Source organism: Hyperolius riggenbachi, chromosome 8, assembly GCF_040937935.1.
Source record: "Hyperolius riggenbachi isolate aHypRig1 chromosome 8, aHypRig1.pri, whole genome shotgun sequence".
Taxonomy (NCBI): Eukaryota; Metazoa; Chordata; class Amphibia; order Anura; family Hyperoliidae; genus Hyperolius; species Hyperolius riggenbachi.
The window spans coordinates 296,876,414-296,898,185 of record NC_090653.1 but is presented as its reverse complement, the minus strand read 5'-3'; the positions used below and the strand labels follow the sequence as shown (position 1 = coordinate 296,898,185).

The following is a 21,772-nucleotide window of genomic DNA, read 5'->3' as shown; positions in this document are numbered from 1 at the left end:
TTACATTGTGTCACAGCGTCACATCTGCAGTGCTGTCCCATGAGAAGATATTTTACAATATTTACACTGTTATACAAGCTGTACACTGACTGCTTTACATAGTGTCACAGCGTCACATCTACAGTGCTGTCCCATGAGAAGATATCACACAATATTACACTGTTATACAAGCTGTACACTGACTGCTTTACATTGTATCACAGCATAACATCTGCAGTGTTGTCCCATGAGAAGATATCATACAATATTTTCACTGTTATACAAGATGTACACTGACTGCTTTACATTGTATCACAGCTTCACATCTGCAGTGCTGTCCCATGAGAAGATATCATACAATATTACACTGTTATACAAGCTGTACACTGACTGCTTTACATTGTATCACAGCGTCACATCTGCAGTGCTGTCCCATGAGAAGATATCATACAATATTTACACAACTGTGAGAGGTGTACTGACTTGTGTTAACACTAACTCAGGACCCCAACACACACACTGTACACACACACTGTACATACACTGTACACACACACACACAATGTAAACTGTACACACACACAATGTACACTGTACACACACAGTGTACACACACACTGTACACACACACACTGTACACACACATACTGTACACACACACACTTACACTGTACACACACACTGTACACACACATACTGTACACACACACACTTACACTGTACACACACCGTACGCATACACTGTACCCACAAAGATGCAATGTCGGTACTGCTCGGGTTCCTGTCGGCGTCATTAAATTGAAAGCTCTGCATTACTAGCTGCAGATGCTGGAGTGACACAACAAAGTCCAGCTGAGCCTCTCTGCTGTCATATCAGCGCATCAAAGGCTTGTGCGACATTCACAGAACACAGACTCCAGTATGGCTCAGCACAGGCCCATCATCAGAGACCGCAAGCAGCCACTCCAACACTAATGTATAATAATATTAATACAATGTTTATTATATATGCCTGGCAACACCAATGTATATTAAATGGAGAAGATCCAGCGCTCACTAAAACTGTGAATTATAAAGCTTCTGAGGATCAGACATGTAAGCTGCATCTCTCCCATTCTTCCCTCTCCACCCCTGCCCTTACCTCTCCTGGCTATTGCCTCTACCGCTCTCTCCTCCACCCCCTCACCTCTCCCACCCTCACGTCTTCTGCCCTCACCTCTCCTGGCCTTGCCTCTCCCATCCTCACCTCTACCGGTCTCTCCTCCCACCACCCTCACCTCTCCCACCCTCACCACCCCTGCCCTCACCTCTCCTGGCCTTGCCTCTCCCCGCCCTCACCTCTCCTGCTCTCTCCTCCCCCCACCCTCACCACCCCTTCCCTCACCTCTCCTGGCCTTGCCTCTCCCATCCTCACCTCTACTGCTCTCTCCTCCCCCCACCCTCGCGTCCCCTGCCCTCACCTCTCCTGGCCTTGCCTCTCCCCGCGCTCACCTCTCCTGCTCTCTCCTCCCCCCACCCTCACCTCTCCCACCCTCACCACCCCTGCCCTTACCTCTCCTGGCCTTGCCTCTCCCACCCTCACCTCTACCGCTCTCTCCTCCCCCCACCCTCACCTCTCCCACCCTCACTACCCCCGCCCTCACCTTTCCTGGCATTGCCTCTCTCATCCTCACCTCTACCGCTCTTTCCTCCCCCCACCCTCGCATCCCATGCCCTCACCTCTCCTGGCCTTGCCTCCCCCATCCTCACCTCTCCTGCTCTCTCCTCCCCCCACCCTCACCTCTCCCACCCTCACCACCGCTGCCCTCACCTCTCCTGGATTTGCCTCTCCCCGCCCTCACCTCTCCCACTCTCACCACCCCTGCCCTCACCTCTCCTGGACTTGCCTCTCCCCACCCTCACCTCTCCCACCCTCGCGTCCCCGGCCCTTACCTCTCCTGGCCTTGCCTCCCCCATCCTCACCTCTCCTGCTCTCTCCTCCCCCCACCCTCACCTCTCCCACCCACACCACCCCCGCCCTCACCTCTCCAAGCCTTGCCTCTCCCCGCCCTCACCTCTCCTGCTCTCTCCTCCCCCCTCACCTCTACCACCCTCGCGTCCCCGGCCCTCACCTCTCCTGGCCTTGTCTCCTCTCGCCCTCACCTCTCCTGGATTCTCCTATCCTTACCTCTCCCACCCTCACCACCCCCGCCCTCACCTCTCCCGGCCTTACCTCTCCCATCCTCACCTCTCCCGCTCTCTCCTCCCCCCACCCTCACCTCTCCTGGCCTTGCCTCCCCCCACCCTCACCTCTCCCACCCTCGGTTCCCCTGCCCTCAACTCTCTCATTCTCTCCTGCCTTTACCTCCCCCCACCCTCACCTCTCTCATCCTCGCCCCCCCCTGCCCTTACCTCTCCTGGCCCTGCATCTCCCATCCTCCCCTCTCCAGCTCTTGTCCTCTGCCCACCCTCACCTCTCCCACCCTCGGTTCCCCCGCCCTCACCTCTCTCATTCTCGCCTGCCTTTACCTCCCCCCACCCTCACCTCTCTCATCCTCGCCCCCCCCCTGCCCTTACCTCTCCTGGCCCTGCATCTCCCATCCTTCCCTCTCCAGCTCTTGTCCTTCGCCCACCCTCACCTCTCCCACCCTCGGTTCCCCCGCCCTCACCTCTCTCATCCTCTCGTGCCCTACCCTCACCTATTGTGTCCTTGCCTCTCCCGCTCTCCCCTCTACCACCTCATGTCCTCTGCCCCTACCTCTCCCGACCTCTACTTTCTTGTCCTCGCCTACCCCGCCCTCACCTCTCCCAGCCTCACTTCTCCCATCTTCGCCACTCCTGCCTTCTCCTCCCCCCACCCCCACCTAACCCACCCTTCCCTGCCCTCTCCCATCATCACCTCTCTCATTATCCCCCTTGTTGCCTCTCCCCACCTCGCCTTCCCTAGCCTCGTCTCTCTCACCCTAACCACTCCTTTCCTGCCCTCACTTCTACATCCCCTCGTGTCTCCCCCACCCCCATGATTTTACCGCCCTCGTCTCTCCCACCCTCACCTCTTCCCACCCTCACCTTCCCTGTCCTCACCTCTCCCATCCTCCCCCATCTCTAGACTGGAAGGTTCTCAGCACACTCTTGGTGAAATATGAAAGACAGACGGCCGAGGGGGGAAGACATGAAGTCTGGGAAATCTCTCAGCTGAAAGTCAGAAGATTTACTTTCATTAGAAGAAAAAACCCATCGAGACACAAAACTTCGCAAATACAAGAGCCGCTCCAAACCAGATGTCAACCTTCAACTAATCCCACAGAATTTTATCTTTCAAACCAACTGCAGGAAAATGTGGAAACTTTTACCACATTCTTCTTTCAAGTCATCACCGCAGAAACCGCAAAGGCAAGTTATCATTTACATGGGATCTCCGGAGGACACGCATGTGTCTTTATCCATCAAACATGTACACTGAGTGGCTAAAAATTAGAGACACCCCTTACTTGAAAGTAAACCAGTCCAACAGTGACGCAGAGTGACGTAACAATGCAGAGTTGCTTATGTAAGGATCGCTCAGCTTCGGACGACGCAGTTATCATGGAAGTTAATGTCAAGATGGGTAAGACAAAATACTTAAGTGACTTTGAACGAGGGATGATCGTCGATGTACGAATAGCTGATGCATCTCTGAAACAAGGATTTTATCACCCATCAGTATCTCGGGTGTTTAGAGGGCAACAGTTGAGACAAAAACTTCAAGCGATATGGACTAATCTGGTCGAAAAAGGCTGGTGAACGAGAGAGGTGAAAGGCGAGTAGCATGCATAGTCCGCCGCAACAGAAGGGTAGCAACACGGCAAAATACAGCTGAATACAAGGCAGGTGCATCACAAAGCATATCCCAATGCATAACAAGGCGGACTTTGCAAAGGATGGGCTTTACCAGCAGGAGAGCATCAAGAGTGCCTTTGGTATCACAGAAAAATAGGAAAAGACGCCTGTTGTGGGCCCCTGCCACCGTGCTCGATCGCTCTTAAATTGGTTACTGGAAGACAATCTGTACTAACCAGCTCGGAAGATGTGTGTGGGATGCACCTGGACTTTACAACATGATAATGATCCCTAACACAAGGCCAGATCCACCCATCATTGGTTACAGCAGAGAAAAAGTGAAGGTTCTGAAGTGGCTACCACTGTCTCCTGACCCCGATATCATTCAGCCACTTTAGGGATTTCTCAAATGTGCAGTTCATGCAAGACAGCCCAAGAATTTACAGTAACTGGGGGCTGGAGAAAGCAGATGGGGGGTGAGAGAGAAGGAAGGGGGGAGAGAGAGAAGGGGGAAAGGCAAGAGAGAGGATGCAGAGAGAGAGAGAGAGGATGGAAGGGGAGAGAGAGGCTTGATGCTATAGGCTAACTTCAGCTCCGGCACTTATATCGGCCCGAGGAAGAGGGCATTGGGCCCACGAAACGCGTTGCCTGTGCTAAATAAATCTCTTATCTTACGAGATTGTCATTATTACTGTAAGCCACCCAATTTTCTACAAGTTTATCGTTTTTAACCTAGTTTTATCAACGCCTGGGTGCCTCTCCACCCTTTTGTGCTGTACTTACCACCCACCCTATCCAGGTCGGAGGGGTCCCTTCTGGCCTCGTTTGGTTTTTTGCTACAAGGAGAGCAATCACATCCAGTACCATCTGGACACCCCGAGTGGAGTCGTGTTTATTGTCTCCACCTGTTTCCAGTGGTTGGTTTCCCCGCTTTTGTGAGTAGCCAGTCTGCCATTTACATTTCTCTGTTCCAGTCAAAACATATTACGCCATTTGGGCTCACGTTGTGTTTGTGTCTCTTTCTCCAATAGTGTCCCGGAACCCCACCTGTACCCAGGACAAGGAGGAGGATAGGGAGAAAGAGTGAGGATGAGGAGAGAGAGAGAGGACGGGGGAGAGAGTGAGGATGAGGGGAGAGAAAGGGGGAGAGAGTGAGGATGAGGTATAGAGAGGACAGAGGGAGGGGGGGGGGAGTGAGGATGAGGGGAGAGAGAGGATGAGGAGAGAGTGAGGATGAGGAGAGAGAGAGGATGAGGGGAGAGAGTGAGGATGAGGGGAGAGAGTGAGGATGAGGAGAGAGAGAGGAAGGGGGAGAGAGTGAGGATGAGGGGAGAGAGTGAGGATGAGGGGAGAGAGAGGAAGGGGGAGAGAGTGAAGATGAGGTACAGAGGGGACAGAGGAAGGGGGGGGAGAGTGAGGATGAGGGGAGAAAGTGAGGATGAGGAGAGAGAGAGGATGAGGGGAGAAATTGAGGATGAGGAGAGAGAGAGGATGAGGGGAGAGAGTGAGGATGAGGGGAGAGAGAGGAAGGGGGAGAGAGTGAAGATGAGGTACAGAGGGGACAGAGGAAGGGGGGGAGAGTGAGGATGAGGGGAGAAAGTGAGGATGAGGAGAGAGAGAGGATGAGGGGAGAGAGAGAGGATGAGGGGAGATAGAGGATGGGGAGAGAGTGAGTATGAGGTACAGAGGGGAAAGAGGGAGAGAGAAGGAAGAGTGGGGAGAGAGAAGGAAGAGTGGATCTGATATTGACAATCTGCCCGGGGTTACACCTAAATATATATACAGGACCTCCCTCTGGTTGTTAATCGCTAAATTGCAATGATCTGCAGCGGATGCCAAGTGCTACCTAGAGGCAGATGCAGCTGCATAACAATGGTTGTGAGGCCTGCACGGGTGATTGGCCGCCTCCTATGCTGGAGAGGGTAAGCAGAGAAAAGGAAGATATAATTACAGCGTGGATTGTGTGTTCCCCGAGCCACAGACGGTATCATTTTCAGGCCACATGGTGTTCCGCACACCACAGCCTTGCTGAAGCTGCACTTTCCCCAACACGTCCACCTATAATCTGCAGAAACCTTCAAAAGGACCAATTCCAAAAACAAACCACCTTGTCTCACAAGTGGCCATTCATCACCCTCCTCCACACATAAAAAATCCATTAACTACAGCAAGACAGCCTGGGACATAAATTGTTGTGTCTTCAGCTTCTCTATAATCAAGAACAAACCCAACATGGAGCTCGCTGGCAAGAGCTGAGGACAAACTCCCGAGAAACCAAAACACAACATGATTTACGCTTCTGATCTGGCTTCCCTAACAATACAACTCAATCTGGCAGCCAATTCTCTGGGAACTCCTCTAAAGGCCCATACACACGGGGTGCGGCCGTCGCCGCAACCACGTGGCACGCGCGTGTTGCGGCGACAGGTCGCCCGTGTGTATAACGCGTGCACCCCGAACCGTCGCCCGTCGGAGCTGTCGCCAGGCGATTGACATGTTCAATCACCGGCTACAGCTGTCGCCGCGACTTCGCCGGAACTGTCGCTAGTCCCGCGTGAGTACGCGGGCTAGCGACAGGAGACCTACGTGAGTGAATGGAGCATCCGGCCGGGGGATGCTCCATTCACAAACAGCTTCTGCCGCGTCTCTGCCTTTCTGGCGAGACGTGTGGGCAGCTGTCGCCAGCAGGAAGCTGTCGCTCCCTGTTCGCGTGCGCGCATGCTACGGGGGACAATTGTTCCCCGTGAGTATGTAGCTTAATGGCCCATACTCACGGGCAACTTTTTGGGCCTGTCGCCAGCACACGTGAGCGTGTGGACGACAGGCCGGCGACAGCTCCTCGCCAGGTCCCTCCGCGTACACACGCGGAAGAGGTACCAGCGGCGCGACGGAAGCTGTCGCCGACATTCCTCCTCCCCCCGCCGGAAGCTCCGTATTCCTCAATGGAGGTTGCTGTCGCTAGTCCGCGTACTCACGCGGACTAGCGACAGTAGCGGCGGAGTTGTGGCGGCGACTGTCGCCAGGCGATTGAGCGGTTCAATCGCCTGGCGACATCAGCGACGGGCGACAGTTCAGGGTGCGCTCCCGTGCAACACCGCATACTCACGGGCAACCTGTCGCCGCAACACGCGCGCGCCGCGTGTTGCGGCGACAATTGTAGCCCGTGAGTATGGGCCATTACAGGAGTAATCTCCTCACTACACAGAGAGATGCAAAGGATACCTGCAGGAGTAATTTCCTGCCGTTGTCCTTACAGTTACAATGAAGAAGGTGAATGGCCAGAGGCTAGAATGGACAACATTTGTCATGAACATGATCACAGAAGATCTCAGATACGCTGTGGCTAACAGATTGATCTTCTGTGAAGGCACAGATAAGCACACAATGAAGAAGGAGAGTTAGACAACAGGGGGCAGCACTGAACATGAGTCAGCACATGCCAACACTCACCCAAATATGGGATCAGGGGAACCATCTTCAGGCCACGGATGTAGTCCCGTGTACGCTTGTAATTGTCTTCCTTAGAAAGTAGATAATCCAGCTTCTCAAACGTGGCTTTGTCCTTCCGATTCAGAAGCTGCAAAAAGATAGGAGAAAATCTAACATAAGGAAAAAGCAAGCGCCGTATTTCTGGAAAAGTTCCAATTCACCCAGATAACCTCAAATCCAAAGAAAAATCATGAAAGCTTCAACTTTGTGTTCTACAAGATGTTTTGTTACTCTTAAGGGGCCCATACACTCAGCCGATTTTCTGGCCGACCGATCGATCCCGATCGATCGATTGATCGTTTGCAAATCGGTTGGCCAATCGACCGATCGATGGCCGATTTCGATCGATTTCGATGGATTTCCGTCGACCAGGCAGGATGGAAAATTTAGGTCGATCTGATGAGATTGCTTATCAGTTTGCATTGGCCTTAATGGAAATCTGATGGCAAAAAAATGCCATCAGATCGAATTTCAATAGATTTCAAACTGAAATCTATTGGAATGCTATCCTGGTAAAAAAATGTTCTAAAAAAGCATCAGATAGATCATCAGATGCATTTCTTATCTATCTGCTGCCAATCTGACGAGTGTATGGGCACCTTTATTGAGGAACTTCTGATTTCGTCAAGGTGATGGACCATCTTCTAGTATGTAAAAAGGGCAACATACATGTGCAAGAAGCAATACCCACAATGCAGAAAAGGGATGGGAAACAAAAGTCGTAAGCCAGGCATACACTAAGATGATTACTGTTGTGAGGATACAGATTGGTGGAGCGTAGACTGATGGCATGTACAACTAGACATGGATAAGGGACTACATATGTGACCTTTTTGCATGTATGGCCCAGGCAAGAATATGGTGTGTTTTTGCTGTTTCTGTGTTTAGCTTGTTTTGATTTCTACACAGAAATAAACAAGTTGTGCCACGAGCAAACACCGATATACTAGAGGTGCCAACAAGGATAAAATACATTGCAAAAAATGGTTAAAAGGGAGGTAGTGGTGGACTTATGTCCCATTTTGATGACCCAAAATAGTTTAAAAAAAGGGGGACTTTTATTGAGCACTTATAAAACTACAAAACTGTGATGCATTTCGCGGGACACAACCTGCTTCCTCGGAAAATATAGAGTATCTGCAAAGGATGCGTGAACGCTTGGCGCCTCTGAGAGATAAACAGGAATACAGTGGCATCTGGCTTGGAGGAGGACACCTGGCCTGGAGGGGGGGACGTTTGGTCTGTAGGCAGACATCTGGCCTAAAGGGGGTAATCTAACCTGGAGGGGGACATCTAACCTGGAGGGAGACGTGGCCTAGAAGGGGACATCTATCCTGGAGGGGAAACATGGCTTGGAGGGGGAAATCTGGCATAAAGGGGAGCTCTGGCCTGGAGGGAGGAAACTCTGTCCTGGAGGGGGGGAGGGGCATTTAACCTGGTGGGAGACATGTGGCCTGGAGGGGGGAGCTCTGGCCTGAAGGGGGGGACCTCTGACCTAGAGGGGGGACCTTTGGCCTGTAGGCGGATATCTGGCCTAAGGGAGGGGGGGCATTTAACCTGGAGGGAGATATGTGGCCTGCAGGGGGGACCTCTGGCCTGGAGGGGGGCGGGGGGAACATCTGACCCTAGAGTGGGGGGAACTTTGGCCTGGAGGGGGGGACCTCTTGTCTGGAGGGGGTCCTCTGACCTGGAGGGGGGGGGCATCTGACCTGGAGGGGGGGAGGGAGACATCTTACTGGGAGGGGGGACATCTAACCTGGAGGGATATATGTGGCCTTGAGAGGGACCTCTGCCCTGGAGGTGGTCCTTTGCCTGTAGGCAGACACCTAGCTTGGTGGGGACAGCTTTAATCTCACTTTCAAGTCACTAGGACACAAGACTTCCCGGGATCAAGTCCTCGGAATCCTCTCCCGCACTCTGATAATGACATTCAACAATAGAAGTGACAGATTTATAGCCATGATTGTCACCACAGAGCTGCTCCCCATTGTCCACCTGTCAGAACGCTGGATGATTCCTCTGTGAGCATTAAATGATCTCTGCCATATTGGGCTTCTCCGGATGAGGCATCAACAAATGTGTCCCAACAAGCTGAAGGTTTATGCTGGAGGAATGCAGCTCTGACTAATGTAAGCCTGGCAGGAGTCAGACGTGTCTGGAAGGGAAAGCATGGGGGTGATATGGAATAGCATAGGGGGGATTCACAGTATGTTACATTGCTGCTTAGTGAGGAGAGGGGAGACTTCAGCCATCTTCAATCTTCACCTTACAAGCTAGCTGTAAGGAAACGCGGAAAATCAGCCGCCTCTACTCAGCGTGAGGCGGCTGTTTCCATGGAGGGCATGGCGGAACGCGGAAAAACCTCCGCGTCTGACGCGGCGGTTAGCACGCATAGCCCTGCTACTGACACTTTGACCCAGCGCGGAGAGGCCGCCGCCGTTGCGGATAGCGGTGCGACCAACCCCGCGCATGGGTCAGCAGAGGCATTGCAGAGCAGTACTAGGGTGGCTGGGACTGACAGCCCACCTAGGTTCAGAATGACGCGCGTGCGTGCGGAGAGGCAGAACTTTTATGGCAGTCAGAGAAAGGTCAGCTGACCAGGCCGGTCAGCTGACAATTACAGCAACTTCCATTGGTCCAGCATTTAGGGGAGGTGCTGGAGAGCACTAGTGTATATATACTGGGTGCTGGTCATTCTCTGGTTGTCTGGCGTTGCGATCACAACGTGGTAGCACTCAGACCTTGTTCGTATCTGTGTTCTAGCATAGTTTCCAAAGGTGTTGACATCAAGGCGTTCACACCTTAGCGTTAGGAATATTATCTGTATTATTTGTTATGACCTTTTGCCTGCCTGACTATTTTTCTGAACTCCGATCCTGTACCTTGCTATTTCTGATATCCTGTTGCCAAACTCTGCTCGTTCCTGGACTCTGTATTGGCCTTCTGACTCTGTACCTCGTTATTCTGATTCTCCGTTGCCAAACCCTGCCTGTTATTGGATTCCGTATCTGCCTTCTGATTCTGTACTTTGTCTGTGTGTTGACGACCTGGCTTGGCCGACCTCGAGAACTAGCCTTACTGTTAGAGGCAGTTCCCAGATCTGTTAGTGACACCCTCTCCTTGGTGTCACTCACACTCTGTCCCTCCTACTCTCTGCTTAGCTCCTCCCCCGGGAGAGTCTTGGCTTACGGAAGGAACATACTTCAGTGTGTACTCAAAGTATTACTGTTGCACTAACACTCACTCATTACTCAGGTGTCCAGAGGTTAGAATATATATCTGATTATCGGTGATACTGCAGTTCACCGGTAATCAGACCCTCTCTGTGTTACACCGATCGTTACACTAGCCCTCCCTTCTGTAATAACCCCAGATTAACCTCTAACCCCAGATTAACCTCTAAACCTAACTCCAGACTAACCTCTAACCCTAGACTAACATGAAACCCTAACCCCAGATTAACCTCTAACCCTAACTCCAGACTAACATCCAACCCTAACCCCAATTAACCTCTAGCCCTAAATTAACTTCTAACCACAGATTAACCTCTAACCCTAACTCCAGACTAACCCCTAACCCTAGATTAACCTCTAGCCCTAACCTCAGGGTTGCCATCCAACCCTAACTCCAGATTAGCATCTAACTCTAACTCCAGACTAACATCTAACCCTAACCTCAGATTAACATCTAACCCCTAATGGTGGCAACACACCATACAATCTGACTGTACAATCTATCACTAATTGTACAACTTTCATGTAGTATAAGAGACTCGTTGAAATATACCTGTATATCCAAGTCACAGTGAATCTACTGCTGTTATATTACATGGATGTTGGTAAAATTGTATACAAAATGTACAGTCAGATTGCATAGTGTAGCACCATACAATTTTTTTAAAATATCTGTTCAATTTAAGAATAGCAATCAATTTTTCTGACTGATTGTAACCATTCAAAAATCTTACCAACACACGTGTGTTCAATTTTTCCCGAACCATGAATAAAATAATTGAAAGCTCAAAAAAAAAATCAAGTAATTGACAATCCATCACACACCATGCAAATATTGATAAAGTTGGTCTGACATTTCCAACACGTCCAATCTCCAAAAATTGAAAAAACAAAATGGGAAATTCGTTCTGATTTATCGATCGAAAGGAAAGAAAAGCTCTTGATTGTTTGCGACAACCGAATGAAATTTGTCGAATTGGTGAAAATGTTGATCCATGTTTACATGGTGTGTTCAATAAAAGCATGGAAACATTGAATTACTTGTGTGGTATTAGTGTAAGCAGACTGTGATTGTCTATGGTTGTGACTTAGAAGGAAGATCAGATCACATTTTATGACTAATTTCTGGGTTCACATAATTTTCTTGCTACTGTATATTAACTTCTTACCCTAACTCCAACATAACATCTAACCCTAACTCCAGATTAACAACTAACCCTAACCCCAGACTAGCATCTAACCCTAAACCTACATTAGCAGTAAAAAGTACAGTATGTGAACCCTTTGGAATTCTATGGATTTCTGCACAAATTGGTCATAAAATGTGATCTGATCTTCATCTAAGTCACAACAATAGACAATCACAGTCTGCTTAACCTCTTACCACACAAATGATTCAAGGTTTCCATGGTTTTATTGAACACAATATGTAAACATTCACAGTGCAGGTGGAAAAAGTATGTAAACCCTTGGATTAATAACTAGTTGAACCACCTTTGGCAGCAATAACTTCAACCAAACGTTTCCTGTAGTTGCAGATCACACCTGAACAACGGTCAGGAGTAATTTTTGACCATTCCTCTTTACAGAACTGTTCCAGTTCAGCAATATTCTTGCCACAGCATCTCAATCGGGTTGAGGTCAGGACTCTCACTGGGCCACTCCAGAAGGCGTATTTTCTTTTGTTTAAGCCATTCTGTTGTTGATTTACTTCTATGCTTTGGGTTGTTCTCCTGTTGAAACACCCATCTTCTGCTGAGCTTCAGCTGGTGGACAGATGGCCTTAAGCTCTCTTGCAAAATGTCTTGATCAACTTGGGAATTCATTTTTCCTTTGATGATAGCAATCCGTCCTGGCCCCGGCGCAGCAAAGCAGCTCTAAGTCATGATGCCCCCACCACCATACTTCACAGTTGGGATGAGGTTTTGATGTTGGTGTGCTGTGCCTCTTTTTCTCCACACATAGTGTTATGTGTTTCTTCCAAACAACTCAACTTTGGTTTCATCTGTCAGAATATTTTGCCACTACTGCTGTGGAACATCCAGGTGCTCTTTTGCAAACTTTAAATGTGCAGCAATGTTTTTCTTGGACAGCAGTGGCTTCCTCTGTGGTATCTTCTCGCTCTTTTGTGCGAGGCATCATTCACATCAGGCAATTCTTCTTAGGAAAAGCAAAGCCAAAACTGGTGTATGTTATTATAGGACAGGGCAGCTGTAACCAACACCTCCAATCTCATCTCACTGATTGGACTCCAGCTGGCTGACACCTCACTCTAATTAGCTCTTGGAGGTGTCATTAGTCTAGGGCAGGGGTCTCAAACTCGCGGCCCATTTGCGGCCCTCGATACAATATTTTGTGGCCCTCGCCGGCAAAAGCTTCCTTATAGGTCGCTTCAGTGCTCCCAAGTAATCCGCCGCTAAACGAGGGCCCCCAAATCGCCCGCGGGGCAATCCACCGGCATTTCCTGGAAGGGGCAAAGCTTTCAGCTTCAGCTCTGCCCCTCCTGACATCAATCGCTGCCTCTCCCCGCCCCTCTCTGTGAAGGAAGAGTGAGAGGGGCGGGGAGAGGCGGCGATGCGCCGCGATTGTGAAATTCCTTATGCGGCCCAGCCTCATCCTGACTTTGCCTCCTGCGGCCCTCCAGGTAATTTGAGTTTGAGACCCCTGGTCTAGGGGGTCACATACCTTTTCCGCCTGCACTGTGAATGTTTACATGGTGTTTTCAATAAAACATGGAAACATTGAATTATTTGTTTGGCATTAGCTTAAAGGGAACCAGAGAGGAATGGCCAGCCAAAATAGAAAATGATTTTATACATACCTGGGGCTTCTTCCAGCCCCATAAGCCTAGATCGCTCCCACGCCGCCATCCTCCGCTTCCTGGATCCGCTGGTACCGTGGCCCGTAACTTCTGGCGGACGCGGCCAATTGTCCGCAGCACAGGGGCTCCCTCCATACCCGTACGCATGCGGCTGCGCAGTAGGCAGCCACATGCGTATCTGTATGGAGAGAGCACCCGGTGATGCGGAGAATTGTCCGCGTCCGCCGGCCGACTGGCGACTCGCGGCAATGACGGGACCCGGTGGCGGCGGATCCAGGCAGCGGAGGACGGCGGCGTGGGAGTGATCTGTGCGTATGGGGCTGGAGGAAGCCCCAGGTATGTAGATTTCATCCTCTCTGGTTCCCTTTAAGCAGACTGTGATTGTCTATTGTTGTGACTTAGATGAAGATCAGATCACAATTTATGACCAATTTCTACAGAATTCCATATAATGCCAAAGGGTTCACATACTTTTTATTGCTACTGTATATTAACTTCTTACCCAAACTCCAGACTAACATTAAACCCTAAACCTATATTAACCTCTAACCCCAGACTTAACTCGGCTCCTAACTCCAGATTAACACCTAACCCTAAACCCAAACCAGCATCTAACCTTAACTTCAGATTAACATCTTAGAACCCAAAGGCCTGTCCTGTTTTGGTGGATGTCCTGGGGAAGTCCAGCACTCTGCGCAGTAACACATCTCTGCAGTTTGCTGAAGTCCCCGCAGATAAATAAGTCAGGAGAACACTGGAGGAGCTTCCTGCGGATAAACGGGACAAGTTCTTCCACCGCCGGCAGCCCAGAACCAGGAAAACGTTCACCGCAGATGAGCTTTCAAGTGATTTTTACTGACTACAAATAGCAGATTTTCCTGGCCGGGGCTTTGTGTGAGTCCGGGCAGCGATCTCACAGCTGGAGCTTCCAGTATTAGAGAACTGCTTGTCCCGCCACAGCCCTCATTACACGTTAATGAACACGTGCTGCAAGAGAGGAGACCGCCAGTAGCGTGTATCTCTCCACAATGGCTTGGCTGAGCTCCTCAATAATGACATGTCCACAATATCACATCAAACAATCGCTCTACCGGAGGAGCTGCCTGATTGTGTGACTGAGGGAAATACTTTATGGGATGGACAGAAGGGAAGGATATCAGAGTAGCACCAGCATTCCCCTCTATAAAGACAATGTCATAGCTTTAAGTGTTATATAACATGGCCGTCATTCTGTCCCCCTAATCTCTAGACCCTTCACTGTATGTAGACTAAGAAACAGCTAAATCCCACCCGCCTAGCACAATTATCCGGCCACAAGAACGTCCTACCCCCTCCCCGCCCTTGATTCAGGCCTGTACAGAACTCTGGGGGAAATCATCACAAGTAAAGCCTGCAACACACTCCAGATAAAAGTCATGCGGCAAACAGAAAAAATGTAGTTACAAATTGAGCGACCAATATCGGTATTCTGCCGGATCTAACTGGGAGATTAACTCAGAAGACTATTGCGCATATACTGTGTAGCTGACCAGTGTGTACAAGTCATTCAAACACCACTGTTCCAGAGCACGTGCGCATGTTGTGTGAAAGCTAACTTTTTCAAACAGCATATTCTGTGGAATATTGGTGTGTTTCTTTTTGTTTCTTGCTGTTTCTTTTAGTTGGGAAATGTCGTTTGAGCGATGTCGCTCGTTTGTGTGCGCCAACTTTTGTCTAGCCGTGTGTGTACGGACCTCTCACAGATTGGATGTCTGTAGGAACCTGTAAAGTGCAAGTAAAACATATAGATCTGGGCTTCTCGGCTGGGCCGTCGATCTGCAGGTCAGCTTCCCCCACGAGATCCTCGGACAACGCGATAGATTCCTGGCTCCCCCGGAGTGCGGTGATCTGCCATCTGTGGCGTTACGATGGGTGGTTATTTAACAAGCCAGATCCCGACACCCTACCCGTACCATAAACTATAAACCGCCAGCATCTGCTGCAACAGTCCGCACGGCTCACACAGACAATAAAAACCTGCCAGAGCAAAAGATGGAGCGAGAGCAAAAACACAACACAAATAAAAATATTTTTCTAAGTGACTAATAAAACCAGAGAATTTATGTTGCCAATAAAGCTCTCTGGATCCGCGTCGTTGGAAAACATCGTTTTATTTTATTGGGCTTCAGTGTTTCCAGTGTTTATAATCTGTGCGGCGTTCATAAATTCTACGGAATGGCCGTAAAAGTCTGACGTCACCGGCAGAAACTGGAGGATCCAGCGTGGTATCAAAGCGAGTTCAACTTCCCTACCCGTGCGTCGTGTCCAATACCAAGTGTGGCTGAATCGGCTTCTGATACTGTGGCAACAGTCCTACCCTCCTACAGGGCGGCAATGTGACTACACCGTGTCCACAGTACTATGCTTTCCACAGCAGAGGATTATGGGGAATATAACAGACATGGCAGCCATGATAGATCAGCAGCTTTTACCTTCTTCTTCATCACAGTTATGTGCCTACAATGGCTACACTTCAGGCTTCCTGTTACAGAGGATTATGGGAAATAGATTGACAGCTTTATCATACTGCAGCATAGCTTTGCGACTACAATGGCTACACTTCAGGCTTCCTGTTACAGAGGATTATGGGAAATAGATCTGCAGCTTTATCATACTGCAGCATAGCTTTGTGTCTACAATGGCTACACGTCAGGCTTCCTGTTACAGAGGATTATGGGAAATAGATCTGCAGCTTTATCACACTGCAGCATAACTATGTGGCTACAATGGCTACACTTCAGGCTTCCTGTTACAGAGGATTATGGGAAATAGATTGACAGCTTTATCATACTGCAGCATAGCTTTGCGACTACAATGGCTAAACTTCAGGCTTCCTGTTACAGAGGATTATGGGAAATAGATTGACAGCTTTATCATACTGCAGCATAGCTTTGCGACTACAATGGCTAAACTTCAGGTTAGAGTTAGGCACAGGACCGGGGTGAGGTTAGGGCCAGCACAGAGTATCAGGTGAGGTTAGGATTAGGCCCAGGACAGGGTGAGATTAGGTTTAGGCACAGGGTAGAAGGTGAGGTTAGGGTTAGGCACAGCAAAGGGAGAATTAAGGGTGAGCTTAGGTAGGTGAATTGGGGAAGGTCTCTGAGTCTCAGAAAACCCTTAAAGGTAAATATCAGTAGAATATTTCCTGGGATTATTTTTCTATAAACTTCTATTATGCAGTCTTGAATGATTTTCTTTTGCCAACAAAAGATTCACGGTATAAAGCAAAAGTATAAACACGAATATTAAATTAAATGCATGCTTCAGACATGAAGGCTGGGTAAGGTCCAGACAGCCAACATACAAATTGAGTGTTCCTGAAAATGTATCGGTCATTATTCCTTCTCGGAAGCAGCCAGCGAATTCCCGCAAATCGACCATTTCTCCTTCCAGAGATTCAGAAGCCACCCTGATCCTCCAACATCTCTTGAATGTTCAATTATTTGCCTTGTCTCATTCAGTAAACATTCCCGAATGCCACCGGGCGTGCTGGAAAATCCGTAACACGTGGCTCTGTGACGAGAGGTGGGCCACCGCCACGCCTAACGCAATGCTTCCATCACTCAGTACACTAGGGTGGACCCCTGCCACATGGGGCAAAACACAAAACCTTCCAATGGAGGCTGGAGCCAGGCGGTTCATGTGAGGCCATGGGGAAATAACAACAACAACATTTCTATAGCGCTTTTCTTCCATAGGACTCAAAGCGCTTAGGCTCTCTCCAATTCAGTAGTTGATAGTAGGATGAAGTATTCACACAACAAAAATTATATTTCTGAACAGGTGGGTTTGCAGTCTGGATTTAAACACGTCCAGAGATGGAGCTGTCCTGATTTGCTGAGGTAAAGAGTTCTATAATGTAGGAGCAGCATGACAGAAGGCTCTGGGACCTATGCCACTCTTCCATAAAGGCCAACTTTTTGCAGTGCACAACTAATAATTGTCCTATGGACAGATTCCCCCACCTGAGCTGTAGATCTCTGCAGCTCGTCCAGAGTCACCATGGGCCTCTTGACTGCATTTCTGATCAGCGATCTCCTTGTTCGGCCTGTAAATTTAGGTGGACGGCCTTGTCTTGGTAGGTTTACAGTTGTGCCATACTCCTTCCATTTCTGAATGTTCGCTTGAACAGTGCTCCGTCCGTGGGATGTTCAAGGCTCTGGAAATCTTTTTGTAGCCTAAGCCTGCTTTAAATTTCTCAATAACTTTATTCCTGCCCTGTCTGGTGTGTTCTTTGGACTTCACGGTGTTGTTGCTCCTAATATTCTCTAATATTCACAACCTCTGAGGCCGTCACAGAGCAGCTATATTTGTACTGACATTAGATTACACACAGGTGCACTCTATTTAGTCATTAGCACTCATCAGGCAATGTCTATAGGCAACTGACTGCACTCAGACCAAAGGGGGCCGAATAATTACACACATCCCACTTTGCAGTTATTTATTTGTAATAAATGTTTGGAATCATGTATAATTTTCGTTCCACTTCTCACATGTACACCACTTTGTATTGGTCTTTCATGTGGAATTCCAATAAAATTGATTCAAGTTGGTGGCAGTAATGTGACAAAATGTGGAAAACTTCAAGGGGGCCGAATACTTTTGCAAACCACTGTATTCCTATCCCTAAATAGGCCTTCCCTAGAATCTCACAGACTAATTTTGTGTTTAAAAGCTAAAAAAACTGTCATGTACAACCCTGAATGCTTAACCCTTATAGTAAAAGAAAAGGAACATTCTATGAAGGACTACTAGGGCTGTACATAAACACGATTCCTTCACTTCACCTTCCTTTTAACTCAGGCGATGTCCTTTCTCTGAGCACCATCAGGTCGAATGTAATGTTTTTACATGCAGCTGTTAATTCTCATCCGTTCTTTGGACATTGTTGTTCTACATCAGTTGATGTTTGGAGGGCGCTGTTGTTTTGCACGCAGGATATATTACTGTCTGTCATGTTGCCTATTCTTTTCATGGTGATCATGGAGTTGGAGTCGAGGAGTCGGAGTCAGGGCAACTTTGGACACCCGGAGTCGGAGTCGTTGATTTCATAAACTGAGGAGTCGGATAATTTTTTTAAAAAAATCCACAGCCCTGTTAAGTATTGGACTAAGGAGTCAGAGTCGAGGAGTCGGAGTCGGGGACATTTTGGATACCCAGAGTCGGAGTTTCATAAACTGAAGATTTTCATATTCAGACCAGAAGTTCTGCACAAGATCTTCAGCAAAGAGCTTTTTTTTATTAAATTTGTTTAGTCTGAAAATTTGATTAGCTTTTTATGGAAATGTATAACAAAACCATGTGTGTGGAGAATGAGCTCAGTAAGCGAGGCGACCTCTAAGAATCTGGAATATTTCTCTGTCTACAAATGAAAGCCCAAGATACCAAAAAATGCCTGTTACTGACACAACAAGATCTCCTGCCTCTCCACTGTCACTGGAAGTGCTTTGTGGGTAGAACATGGCACACACGGGATCTCCAAAACATGGCCATAGCACAGATGTTTCACCATGAAGTCATAACGTGTGGCCATAGGACAGACGTGTCACCATAAAGTCATAACGTGTGGCCAGAGGACAGACGTGTCACCGTGAAGTCATAACGTGTGGCCATAGGACAGACGTGTCACCATGAAGTCATAATGTGTGGCCATAGGACAGACGTGTCACCATGGAGTCATAACATGTGGCTATAGGACAGACGTGTCACCATGGAGTCATAACGTGTGGCAATAGGACAGACGTGTTACCTTGGAGACATAACGTGTGGCCATTGGGCAGACGTGTCACCATGGAGTCATAACATGTGGCCATAGGACAGACGTGTCACCATGGAGTCATAACGTGTGGCCATAGGACAGACGTGTCACCATGGAGTCATAACGTGTGGCCATAGGACAGACGTGTTACCATGGAGTCATAACATGTGGCCAGAGGACAGATGTGACAGCATGAAGTCATAACGTGTGGCAATAGGACAGACGTGTTACCTTGGAGACATAACGTGTGGCCATTGGACAGACGTGTCACCATGAAGTCATAACATGTGGCCATAGGACGTATGTGTCACCATGAAGTCATAACGTGTGGCCATAGGACAGATGTGTCACCATGGATTCATAACGTGTGGCCATAGGAGTATGAGTCACCATGGAGTCATAATGTGCGGCCATAGGACAGATGTGTCACCATGGAATCATAACCTGTGGCCATAGGACAGATGTGTCACTATGGAGTCATAACGTGTGGCCATTGGACAGACGTGTCACCATGGAGTCATAACGTGTGGCCATTGGACAGATGTGTCACCATGAAGTCATAACGTGTGGCCATTGGAGAGACGTGTCCCCAAGGAGTCATAACGTGTGGCCATAGGACAGACGTGTCACCATGGAGTCATAACGTGTGGCCATTGGACAGACGAGTCACCATGGAGTCATAACGTGTGGCCATAGGACAGACGTGTTACCATGGAGTCATAACATGTGGCCATAGGACAGACGTGTCCCCATGGAGTCATAACGTGTGGCCATAGGACAGACGTGACCCCGTGAAGTCATAACGTGTGGTCGTAGGACAGACGTGTCACCATGAAGTCATAACGTGTGGCCATAGGACAGATGTGTTACCATGGAGTCATAACATGTGGCCATAGGACAGACGTGTTACCATGGAGTCATAATGTGTGGCCAGAGGACAGACGTGTTCCCATGGAGTCATAACGTGTGGCCATAGGACAGACTTGTCACCATGGAGTCATAACGTGTGGCCATAGGACAGATGTGTCACCATGGAGTCATAACGTGTAGCCATAGGACAGATGTTTCACCATGAAGTCATAACGTGTGGCCATAGGACAGACGTGTCACCATAAAGTCATAACGTGTGGCCAGAGGACAGACGTGTCACCATGAAGTCATAACATGTGGCCAGAGGACAGATGTGTCAGCATGAAGACATAACGTGTGGCAATAGGACAGACGTGTTACCTTGGAGACATAACGTGTGGCCATTGGACAGACGTGTCACCATGAAGTCATAACATGTGGCCATAGGACGTATGTGTCACCATGGAGTCATAACGTGTGGCCATAGGACAGATGTGTCACCATGGAATCATAACGTGTGGCCATAGGAGTATGAGTCACCATGGAGTCATAATGTGCGGCCATAGGACAGATGTGTCACCATGGAGTCATAACGTGTGGCCATAGGACAGATGTGTCACCATGGAGTCATAACGTGTGGCCATAGGACAGACGTGTCACCATGGAGTCATAACGTGTGGCCATAGGACAGATGTGTCACCATGGAGTCATAACGTGTGGCCATTGGAGAGACGTGTCCCCATGGAGTCATAACGTGTGGCCATAGGACAGATGTGTCACCATGGAGTCATAACGTGTGGCCATAGGACAGACGTGTCACCATGGAGTCATAACATGTGGCCATAGGACAGATGTGTCACCATGGAGTCATAACGTGTGGCCATTGGACAGACGAGTCACCATGGAGTCATAACGTGTGGCCATAGGACAGACGTGTTACCATGGAGTCATAACGTGTGGCCATAGGACAGATGTGTCACCATGGAGTCATAATGTGTGGCCATAGGACAGACGTGTCCCCATGGAGTCATAACGTGTGGCCATAGGACAGACGTGACCCCGTGAAGTCATAACGTGTGGTCGTAGGACAGACGTGTCACCATGAAGTCATAACGTGTGGCCATAGGACAGACTTGTCACCATGGAGTCATAACCTGTGGCCATAGGACAGATGTGTCACCATGGAGTCATAACGTGTGGCCATAGGACAGATGTGTCACCATGGAGTCATAACGTGTGGCCATAGGACAGACGTGACCCCGTGAAGTCATAACGTGTGGTCGTAGGACAGACGTGTCACCATGAAGTAATAACGTGTGGCCATAGGATAAATGTGTCACCATGGAGTCATAACGTGTGGCCATAGGACAGACGTGTTACCATGGAGTCATAACGTGTGGCCATAGGACAGACGTGTTACCATGGAGTCATAACGTGTAGCCATAGGACAGACGTGTTACCATGGAGTCATAACATGTGGCCATAGGACAGACGTGTTACCATGGAGTCATAACGTGTGGCCATAGGACAGATGTGTCACCATGGAGTCATAATGTGTGGCCATAGGACAGACGTGTCCCCATGGAGTCATAACGTGTGGCCATAGGACAGATGTGACCCCGTGAAGTCATAACGTGTGGTCGTAGGACAGACGTGTCACCATGAAGTCATAACGTGTGGCCATAGGACAGACGTGTCACCATGGAGTCATAACGTGTGGTCGTAGGACAGACGTGTCACCATGGAGTCATAACGTGTGGCCATAGGACAGACGTGTTACCATGGAGTCATAATGTGTGGCCA

General features: G+C 49.0%; 1 protein-coding gene across 3 annotated transcripts in view; it reads right to left on the bottom strand.

Annotated features, from left to right (window-relative positions):
- Positions 1-21,772, bottom strand: part of RALGPS1 (Ral GEF with PH domain and SH3 binding motif 1) — a 574,444-nt gene that overhangs the window by 357,088 nt on the left and 195,584 nt on the right. For all 3 annotated transcript variants that reach the window (XM_068249198.1, XM_068249199.1, XM_068249200.1), the window contains exon 9: positions 7,228-7,354. In XM_068249198.1, coding sequence (XP_068105299.1) covers positions 7,228-7,354 — 127 coding nt within the window. The remainder of the gene's footprint in view (positions 1-7,227; positions 7,355-21,772) is intronic.